Source organism: Acromyrmex echinatior, chromosome 19, assembly GCF_024713525.1.
Source record: "Acromyrmex echinatior isolate Ae372 chromosome 19, ASM2471352v2, whole genome shotgun sequence".
NCBI classification, from domain to species: domain Eukaryota; kingdom Metazoa; phylum Arthropoda; class Insecta; order Hymenoptera; family Formicidae; genus Acromyrmex; species Acromyrmex echinatior.
In genome coordinates, this window is record NC_141870.1 from 2658611 (window position 1) to 2669981 (window position 11371).

An 11371-nucleotide genomic window follows, 5' to 3' on the forward strand; every position below is an offset into this window, starting at 1 on the left:
GTCACTCGTATTCTGCTTGTACCCTCCTTGAAATAATTAGTTTAATCGATATTGATCGATATTGATGGCCTTGGTCCATCGATGTCAATTCGACCAATTATTTTTAATTGTATGTATATAAGTACATAGAAATAAGGGCCGCTGATAACAACTTAATGTTTTCGTAATTGTAGTAAAGACATTAGTTTTATCCATTTAAAGTATTTTAGAATATAAAATCATTCCATATATTTTTTTATTTTTAAATTAAAATATAGAAAAAAGAGTAAATTTAAATTTATTTGCTCTCGTGTTCTACAACCTTCTTCCATCTTTCAGCTAATTTTTGTATTTTCTGCTCGCATTATTAAAATAAACATAATAAGCAGACACTGATTCTCTTTCTTGCATTTGAAAACTGGATAATCTCCCTCACAAATCTTACATTTAGTTGTAATGGAAAACCAATCATTATTCGCTCGTTTCTTTTCGTAACTCGACTACTTCTCGATTGTCTTCATTCGACCTTATTCAAGAATCTTGATTGTATGACATCGATCGAAGAAAATTACAATGATTTCCGATAATTCGGACATGTTCTTTGATGTTCTATTCTTCCGAAGAAGAGATTTTGCCAATCTCTTTGCTCAATAAAGTCTAATAGTCTCTACTTTGTTAGATATATTAATATTGTGTTCCATCTACGTGTAATTGTATTTTATCTACGAGTAATGCAAACGTCATAATGCAATTTTCAACGGATATATATGTTCAAATGTGCCAAATAAGTGTTCGTATCAAATCTTTTTTAATCTACTTCGTCATCTCTGGAAGGTTCAACTGAAGGTCCAAATGATTTTGAATTATTATAATACGCACCTTTTAAGTCTACGTGGCTTTTTAACATAACTACTCATGTGACGTGTTCCTAACACTCTGACGTTTTATATATTTCTATTTTTATTGCTCTCTTTCTTAATTAAATAGAAATAATATTTTATACGTCCTTTAGATAAAAATACCGTCATCGAGTATTAAACAAAATGTTTCTTTTGTGAATATGACTCTGATTGTAATAAAACAATTTAGAATTACTGAATCTGATTCTAAACTATTTTGCTAAGATACAAATGACTATCTAATTTTGTCCGAGAACGAGAAGGGATTCACGTTGACACACATTCATAAAAAATTAACTATTTAATAGTAACAATTTCTATTTTTTTGTCACAGATAAGTACATTATCGCAGTAATTTTATATACTTTTATGTGTACATAAAATGTATGTGCTTCATGTATTTTTACCTACTAGTTTTTTAAAGAAAAAAGAAAAACACTGTTATAAATACAATCTGCATTTAGGAAGATGAGGTGATGGTAAGCCAATATCCCGTCTCGCTCGCGGTCACAAGACTCCGTCTGCTAAACTTGATCGGCACCGGTGACTTTTCGCATATTTCAACTCGATGATCCTTGAGGAACGCTATTATTCCCATCTTGATTTGCAGTAATGCGAACCGCATGCCTAGAAAGTTACGAAATCATTGTAATGAGCCGTGATTACGACGCGTTGATTACGTAATTGCTGACTTTACGATGAATTTGAGACAAGCTTATCAAATCGGAACGTAGACTTTTGCATAAAACACACGCATACAGTACAAGGTCATCGTCCTCCAGGCCGCATAAATTTGCACGCACAAACGAGCAATGCGTCTTGGCCTCTTGAGCTAATAATTACTAAGTGAGTTATTTGAACGATAAATTTCGCACGCGACGCAATGCTTTAATATGCAATCTGTCATCCAATTATTAGTTGAATTAACGATCAATCAAAGATAACGAGTAGAATATTAGTTGAATGAGATTCAACAACGTTAACATGAAGTACGACGAATAGAGATAAGAAAAGATTTCTGATGAAGAGAATCGATAAGACGATTAAGAGAGATTACATGGCATTATTTGCGAATTTTATAAATATTACTTTTTATCGCGAATAATTCTGTCATGATTTTCAAGTGCTGACCTGCGAATCGATAAGTTTTTTTTTGTTCAAATGAACGACGTAAGCATGTGAAGTAATATCGTGTTGAGTCAGCGGATCATAAATTCTGGATTAACCGTTTGTCCAATTTTCTACTCGCAATAAAATTATATTACAACTATAATAAGGAAATAATTATTAATTTAGTAATTATTCAGATAACACGCATGTCCAGAAACAAGACATAAGGCGTTTTAAAGACGTTTAAAAAAGATCTTATGTCTCGATTTTGGACTTTTTGTCTGGATAATTTATATTATAATGATTTATATTATGATAGTAATTAATTTATATTATGTCATTATACTAATTAATAATAGTTATCCATAAATGGATAACGCTACTATTTTTCTTTAGTTTATTTATATTTTTCTTATCTTCATAATAAATAATTGAGGTATTTCTCCTCAGTTTTCTTGATAATGATTTATCTATATAAATGAGTAATACTACTATCTCTCTGCAGTCTATATAAATTATTCATATTTTTCTTATCTTCATAATACAGAGTTGAAGTGTTTCTCCCAAGGTTTCTCCCCAATTTTCTAGTTGCTGATATTGTTTCTTTCTCTGAGTGCAAGAGTCAATACCTATGCAATTTCGTGGCCCTTCTCCGAATGGAAGATACGTGTAAGAGTGTCTCGTGCGTTTATTCTCCTCCGTGAATCTCTCGGGATCAAATCTTGCCGGATCGGGATAGTAATTTGGGTCATGATGGAGACCATAAATCGGTATGACGACCCGCAAGCCAGCCGGCAGCTCCACATTGCTGTCCGGTATCCGGTACTTGTACTCGCATCTTCGAGCGAACAGTGGGGCTGGCGGATACTTCCTGAGAGTCTCTACATAATTTACAATTCTAGCATTTCCAGATTATTTCCAAGGCGCGTTGAATCAGCGAATTATGAATTCTGGATTAACTGTTTGCTTAATTTGCTATTTGCAATTATACCGTACAATGATATCACAATCATCTATAGAAAAATAATTAATTTAAAAATGTAAACTTTAACGGATCGCGCCCGTTTGGATAATGAAAATTTAAGAATTGCCTAAAACATATTTGAAAGATAAGCGGTGTCGATTTAAGATAAACGGTGCTCACGTTCGTGCTGTGTTTGCGATAGATATATCTGATTACACACGTGAACTCTCATCGTACGTATGACACAAAACACGTATGCAGATATTTGCAGCGGAATTCCACACGAGTTCACTTCTTAATAATTTACTTCATTTAATAAAAATAAACGGTGTCTATTTTATGTTCACTGCGTCATAATGATTTTATCATAAACGAGTAAGATCCGAATTTGTTGTTCACGGTAAAATGATTACATCCGAAAAAATTTTTCATTTTTGGATTTTTCATCAATGATACTAACGGATCCGTACCTAATATTACCATGTCGAGATACTTCATTTCCTGAACCGCGTCGTAAGTTAATTTTCCATCTCGTGTTCCTATAGCATTGTGTACTTCTCGCCTGGTCTTATCTTGGATTTCCTGGTTCAAGGCTAGTTCGTAGAGGCAAAACGCGATCGTGTTCGACGACGTTTCGTAGCCGGCGGCAAAGAAACCGAATGCTTGCGCCGCGATAGTGTTTTCATCTAATTCTATAAATAACAAACTTTTTTAGCCTACATGAATGAAACGATGTTGCCTATTTTGCATGACATTGCAATTTGGCTCACCGATTTCCTTCGCCGCTTGGGCGTCTTCATCGCTGCAGATTCTTGGATTAGTGGCTTCGCTCTCCAGAGTACCCTTGTTTTTCAGCTCGATTAGTAGGTCCATAAAATCGTGTCTGATCGTGCCGTTACTCTCCCTCTGACTGATCATTTGTGACACGACATGCGTGAAAAACTGGGTAACGCTCGGATCGACGAGCTGCACACCCATCAGTCTGTATAGCCTCGGCATGGCCGTTCGTAGCATCCTCCAGAGAGTGGCCTTGTAACTCGGCTTTGAGAGCTTCTTCACCGCTCTGTGAAACTCGGACTCTTCGTCGGTGAGCGCGTTTATTTGTATGCCGAAGGCACAGCTGCCGATGACGTCAATGATGAATTTCGCGGCCAGTTCCCGTACCTCGACCGTTTGGTCACCGAAGTTGCTTGCCTCATTGATAAGCCGCTGCAACTCTTCGCAGCATTCCATCAATAGGTAGAACATCCGCTTCAGTTTGCCCGACGAGAACGCGGGCGTTAGTTTCGATCTAAGACCCTTCCACTTCCGCCCTTCGAGATTGAACAGATGTCCGGAGAGCGGATCCTAACGCGTACACGATTAAAATAAGATTTAAAGTTCATTAACCAGAATTTTCACCAGAATTTTATTTTAAGAAATCTAATTAGCAGTTAACATCTCGAAGATATGAAAGAAAACCTCCACGGAATAGATAGTTTTGCTAAAGTATCTAAAAACTTAGCTAGGTATAATTCTGAAAAGAATTATGTTAGGCGCCATCGAAATAATTATGTAAGATAAACTGGTCGCGAGAATGTCAAAACTCTTTGCATGTTTGAGATTCTTACGCAATTATTTCGATAATTCAATAAAATTATTTTCATATCATTATTGGTGCAATAATGCGTATCTTGTACATTTGACTGAATACACTATATAATTTATTAATCTTTTATACAATTTGAAAATTTCTCTTAATCTATCCAAATTATCTCACTTCACTCTATCTAAATTTTTAGATACTTCAGTAGAAATTGTTCTCTGCGTGGATTAATAGTCGTGTATACCTGATCGTTATTGATCGGTATTCCACGATTCACGAAGCAAGCGAAATCTTTCACGCATACGCTCCTCACTAGATCGGGATCGCGTAGAATCAGCACGGGCGATCTTACTCGGAAAGCGCCAAAGAACCTTTCATCCTTGAACCACTGATACATCTCTTTCACGCCTTCTGGTTGCGATGTTCGAAACAGGAGCAGGGGACCAAAATTTCCAACGAGCACGGTCGGCTTTTTGAACGGTACCCCTCGACATTTCCAAAAGTCAAAGGTAGCCGTGAGATAAAAGTATAGGCTACATAGGACGAGTCCGATAAGTAGAAAAGGATCCAGTAATATCGCTACGACATCAAGCATTTTCAACCTTTGCTCGACGCGCAAGTTTCAAAGAACAGCTTTTCGCCTAAAAACGCAATCCCTAATTTATCACAGAAAAGTAATAATTTATGATAGAGAAATAATTATTTTTCCTTTTACAACTTTAATGTTGATAAGAAATAAACTGACGTTGTTTATCGTCATTTTAACGTCAAATTAAAGTCTTTGATATTTTGACGTCCAAATAACGACGAATAATGTCAGTTTGTTTTCTGAGTATATGATTAATGTGACGTAATTTTTAATTTATATTGCATTCAATAATTTCTTCGACATGAGCGGATTATGACTGCGCTGAATCGTTCGTGTCGAATATTGATTTATGACATTGTTGAATCATACACTGCAGCCATGACTGTTTAACTACCGAGTCTATTTTTAAATTTGTTTTACAAACGTAAACATTTGGCCTCGCAAGGGAGCACTACGAGCAGAGATTACCATACACTCGTAATATACTCGCAATGTGTTTGCGACAAGTCCGATTACATACGAGTTCCGGTCGTACGTACAGAAAACGCGCACGTATATATTTAGCGGAGTTCACTTCTTAACCACCTGCTGCTTTCAATAGTAACGTCAAGACATTAATCAAGAATTAAAACACTCAGTCGGTTACAATTCAATTTCTGTAGTGCAAATTGCACGACAGAACGTCTCAGAGACACATTTTAAATATTCTTAAAAGTATTATTGTAAAAAATCTATAATTTCGTTCCAATGATTCAGCTTTTGTAGATAAACTGTCTGTCTCAGCATTAATTAACGGATTTTATTATTCTTTCGATCAATCAGTTTCTTTCATCCAATTTCCAATCAAAGAGTTCTGTGTGTATTTGACACTCACATACTCACATATCCTGTCCGTCTTGTCCTGACATATTTCTGAATACGCATTTTGTGCATAATCGTGTTCGAACTTAAAAATAAATTATAGTCTCCTATATCAATTTCGAGAAGAAATTATAACTGATAAGATCTTCGAGAAGAATTATGATCCATGAATCATCGATAATGACTTTTAACATTTCAGTAATGTATGAAATTTCAAAGTTGCGATTCGAAACAATTCAGACATTCGATATAACTCGACATAGAAAATAAGCATGTCATAAGTGTAAATTGAAATATACAAGAAAAAATAAATCAAAATAAGCATATCATAAGTGTACATTAAAATATACAAAGCAGATTAAGAAACACTTCTTTTTAAGAAGTGTTTTATATAAAATAACAATCGAGTGATTCTTGACTAATTTATCAACTTTTCATTGATGTGCGCTTTTACAGCGATTGTTTACTATGTCTGATTCATGCGTCTAAAATTTTTTCAAAAAAGAGAAGGAAGCTTAGATCGAGACAAAAGAATACGTATACTTCATTACACTGAGAAAAATGGTCTACTTGAATTAAACACTAATTCTGGTGGAACAGATAAATCAGAATTTTCTAATTATGTCTATTAGAATTCTAGTTAAGATAATTAAAATTATGATTAATATAATTATTCTGGTAATAATAAGAATTCTAGTAAATATATATTTTACCAGAAATATTGTATTAACCAGAATTCCGGTTATCTCAACTAGAATTCTAATAAATTTAAGAAATTTTCTATCAGAAATTTCTGATTTCCATTCATTTTCAACCAGAAATTTTTTTCAATGAATCTGTTAAAATTTTCGATATCACATATGTATATTAATTCCAATAACGACGTATTGGATTCATCCTCGTTTCTATTACACCAGTTCAATTATTTCAAATTCCTCACATTTAGATAAACGATGATATTTTTATTCAGCTTATGTTGCAATTCCTGCTGCACCCGATTATCGACGCACTACATTTTTCGCCGAAGGGATGCCCACACACTCACTGGCATTCCAAGGAGTAACAAGTTCGATGTTTGTTCGATTTAGTGTAAAAGAAAATCGGTTGCACTAAAAGACATTCTGCGGCATAATTTCTCTCGCACCTGCCGTGGTTTCCCGTCACGTAGTGCAACCGGTGATCAAGTCGCGGTCGTTCCTGACCACGAGAAGACAGCGGGAAGAAAGGACAGGAAACAATAAAGGGAAAGAAAAACGTCACAATATATTCCAAGTGCGTTGCGTTATATCGTCACACCGTATCGTTCCCGCGGAAAGGCTGACCTCCCACCGACTGGAAGGCATGAACGAATGCCGCGCATTTATAGAGACCTCGCACTGACGCCGACTTTGAAGCCGAGCTCGTATGGCTGATCTGATACCTCCACGGATAGCTCCGGGTTATCTTCAAGAGGTTTCTGCATCCCTCTCCGTCGCCATCAGCTGCTTAGAATGAACTTGCGTTCTTCTTTGAGCGCTGCCGACTATCTCTGTCCGTCGCGAATATTCATTGCTTGAATGAGTAATAAAAGACAAAAATGCACTGAGATATATATATTTATATGATAGTAATTTTTTTAGACAACTATATGTTTATAATTGTTTTAACCATGCAAATATAATTATCGTGTTATTAACAGTCGTACACATTGCTTAAAAATCTTTAATTTTTTCATAATAAATAATAAGACAGGAAACAAGACCGTTTATATTAAATAACATTACAATCCGAAGCGCCACTACGGTCTAAGTATTAAGATGTTGAACTAATATATATATTATTCAAACGAATAATACAGTTTTTTACAGTTTATTACAGTTTTTTAAGATTAATTTGGGGAATTTTGGGGGGGATTATTACATTTCAGATTAATTGCGTTAATGTCGACAACCATATCGACACGTGATTATTATTTCTGAAATTAATTTATTCGTTTGAATAATATATATATTAGTTCAACATCTTAATACTTAGACCGTAGTGGCGCTTCGGATTGTAATGTTTTTCATAATATATTTTTCAATTATTATTGTCACATAAATAGTAAGTGAATTTAAGAAACTTATATTTATTATAATTGTGATTGCATTTACTGAATAAATGTTTATTTTGATTACCATTTATATTTTTATATTTTTTATATTTTTTATATTAATATTTAAAATATTTGAAATTATTATAATTTATAGTACAATTTTTTCGCGAGTGCGTGTTTGAGAGAATTATATGTTTATTATTACTAACATAAACATTGTAGCAATAATCATAAAAATGGAACTTCTAACCTTAATATTTTATCATGCAATTATAGTCATAAATGCTAAATTTCTTTTCTTTTAGTAAAGAAGCAAATTTAGATAAAATACTTAAGACATGTACAGAATATGTTCCAGAATATTTAAGACTATTTTCATATGCAGATAAAACGAAGTAAACCGAGCAAAAAGTCCTGTAGAATTTTTCAATTTTTGCAATAATTAATGAGTTATTAATTAATAAAAATTGCCACATTATCCCGGCTAATAGTCAACTCTATCTACATATGAAAATAATCCCAAATATTCTGGAACATCCTGTATATTGCAAATCTTCATATATTTCTACATATTTCTTAAAGTTTTAAAGTTTTATTTTAAGTTATAAAAATTATTTTGGATCTTTATAGAAAACAAGTGCTAAACAATATAGTAGGTTAATCTAATCTTTATAAAGTCAATTTATTTCATTCTGAGGATTTGCAGAACGTGACTGATTGTTATCTTGAAAATACGATCAATATATGTTACGCGTATAGATAAACGTAGAGATATTCCGATATATTTTTATATTTTTATTCCCATGTAAATAAAATACAAGCAGGACTATTTTTAGTCATATTTTTGCACTATAAAAATAAAACGTTTTATATATTCTTCTTTTTCCGCTTTTGAGATTGGATATTTGTTTGGTTGAACAAGCATGCAAAGTTGAAAATAACATAGTCAAAAAACAAGTAAACTTTCTTCCTTCCACAACAGAACATTAGCTGTTATTTATGCATCTGCTTTGCTATCGATAAAACATTAAGCGTGCAAATATTGTGTTAAGATCTAGACGCTGGCGACTGTTCATCTCACTTTCTTACATTACACTTTCGTGCATTGTAAATGAAAATAGATTTTCCTTTCACGTTTATTTCTGCAACGTTGATCTCTACTTCGATGGAAACAGATGGTAAAACATGGGGAGTCGCTTACATTCCTTTTGAATGTTTGTTCGACTTGTATATGCATTTTCAGAGAACTCACTATTTTCTTCTATTTCTCTTTATATATATATATATATATATATATATATATATATATATAAACATAAAGATAACATAAACAATTAAAATTGAAACGTGTTACGATTATTAAAGTAGATTCTGTCTAAAAAAATTCTGAGGAAATTTTATTTCGCAAAATGCAAATTTTACTACTTCAAGATGATAACGTTTTATGTGAATGCAAACTTATCTTTATCAAAATATTATCTTTCATTCAAAATATTGTACTATCTTCCAACTTGTTGTCTATTTATGATAATAATTATATCTATGACAATAATTATAAGAGAGTATTATAGATATAATTATAGATATCTATGATAATAATTATATCTATGACAATAATTATAAGATAGTATTATATTTGTCATAATAGAGATCTTCAATGCAATCAGTTCTTTTTTTATTAAGAAATGATAGGCTGTAGAATGTTATCCATTATACACAATTAAATCTATCCGTATGTGTAGAAGTAAATATACATCATCAACTATGTATAAAGCTTTATATTTCCCAATATTTCTTTAAAATTGTGATATTGTAAAAAGTGATTAAAAAAAAAATCGTTAATTTTTTAAAATAAATATATAAGAATGTATAATCGTATTATCATAATTATAAAAATATATATTTTGTGCTTCGTATGTGTGAGACATGAATAAAATATGTATTAATAATGCAAAATCGAGTAATAATCCTAAATAAAAATAAATAATAAATTAATGTAATAAATGTAGCTTTTTATATTTATAATTTTTATAAATATTTATAAAATTGAAGAGAAAAGATGTTAAATCAATGATCAACTGCTGATAAATGACCGACTATTGATCTTGCCACCTGCTATAAAAGCGGCTGGTTTCCGTCGCTGGAAGTTTCGCGAATTGTACGATACGCGGTGCAGATTTTGTAAATATCTTCCTATTTTCATTAAATGAAAGAATTTCTATTTTAGTATTAGTTCCGGTAATCGAAATATTAGGATAGTATGAGAAAAGCAAGCATGCTTTTTTCACAGATAACTCACATTTCATCGTACAATTTTTAATTAATATATATATGTGTGTGTGTGCGTGTGTGTGTGTGTGTGTGCGTGTGTGTGTGTATGTGTGTGTGTGTATGTGTGTATAATCGATTCTGCTTTATAACTGTTTACAAATAATATTTAAAAAAACATTAAATATTAAACAAATAAAAATATAATACAAACTCTAGGTAGATATCTAAAAATTTAATTAATTCGTATTTGTATTTAGAAGAATTTAAATTTGCGATTTGAAAATTTTGGGCATGTAATTACAAATTGTACAATTTTTTAAATTATTATCGCAAACAATAATTTAAAAAATAGTATAATTTGTGATTGCATTTGTAATTGCGTTTATTTGCTCATTCTCTGAAATTTGAATTATCTTTTTGTAACATGTTTGTTTCGGGCGAAGAAGCAGATACTGACTCGCTAAACTTGGCAGCAAAATCTGGGAATTCGAACAGCTCTTCATTGTGTCCACGTATTGTTCTGTAATTGCTAAACCAGATAGTTGTTATCAGTTTAGCACAAGTTTACAATCTGAGAACAAGTTTTGGAAAACGACACGTGAAAAGATTCAGCAATATGAATGTTAATTTATCGTTGTACATATTTATCATATTAATTTTATCTTATATTGTTATATTGTATTTTTACATCTGAAATACTTCGATGAGAGAATATTTCACTAGATGTATTGTATCTAAACAGAGAAAAACATACGCTATACACATACACATATACATACACACGCGTTATATATATATAAAATATGTAGTGCCTGGAAACTTTCAGTCACGATTGTAATTAATCCGAATATGTGTCGGATTTTACTGGGAGGGCTGATATGAGCTTTGTGCGCAAATTTCGCCACCGTTGTCCGCTGAGATTGACTAAATTCGCAGTAAGCGGATCAACGTGTTCGTTTGCTGCTGTCTCACGACCTAAATAGGACTATTAATAATAAATAATCAACAATCGTATTCATTTGGTTGCAATCACTGTTAA

General features: G+C 32.4%; 2 protein-coding genes across 10 annotated transcripts in view; both read right to left on the reverse strand.

Annotated features, from left to right (window-relative positions):
* Nucleotides 1-11371, reverse strand: part of Pi3K68D (phosphatidylinositol-4-phosphate 3-kinase catalytic subunit Pi3K68D) — a 238671-nt gene that overhangs the window by 14513 nt on the left and 212787 nt on the right. Inside the window, exon 1 of one of the 9 annotated variants that reach the window (XM_087416201.1) lies at nt 6928-7017. The exons of the other annotated variants lie outside the window; for them this stretch is intronic. The gene's annotated coding sequence lies outside the window, so the exon portion shown is untranslated. Of the gene's footprint in view, nt 1-6927; nt 7018-11371 lie in introns of those variants that run through there. 9 annotated transcript variants of the gene reach the window in all.
* On the reverse strand, nt 1179-7068 carry LOC105147822 (putative cytochrome P450 6a13). The gene is made up of 6 exons (XM_011059092.2): nt 6928-7068; nt 4782-5178; nt 3723-4299; nt 3423-3644; nt 2618-2869; nt 1179-1505 (listed from the first exon to the last, which is right to left on the reverse strand). Exons 2-6 carry the CDS (start codon nt 5130-5132, stop codon nt 1339-1341), a joined length of 1569 nt encoding a protein of 522 aa, XP_011057394.1. The 5' UTR covers nt 5133-5178; nt 6928-7068; the 3' UTR covers nt 1179-1338.

What these genes read in the sequence shown, in the direction of transcription:
- LOC105147822 (XM_011059092.2), bottom strand. Translation starts at nt 5,132, where the DNA reads ATGCTTGATGTCGTAGCGATATTACTGGATCCTTTTCTACTTATCGGA. An exon ending in CCAAGCGGCGAAGGAAATCG is followed by an intron (nt 3,645 to 3,722) that starts GTGAGCCAAATT and finishes TGTTATTTATAG; the next exon opens with AATTAGATGAAAACACTATC. An exon ending in AGGGCCACGAAATTGCATAG is followed by an intron (nt 1,506 to 2,617) that starts GTATTGACTCTT and finishes GTAACTTTCTAG; the next exon opens with GCATGCGGTTCGCATTACTG.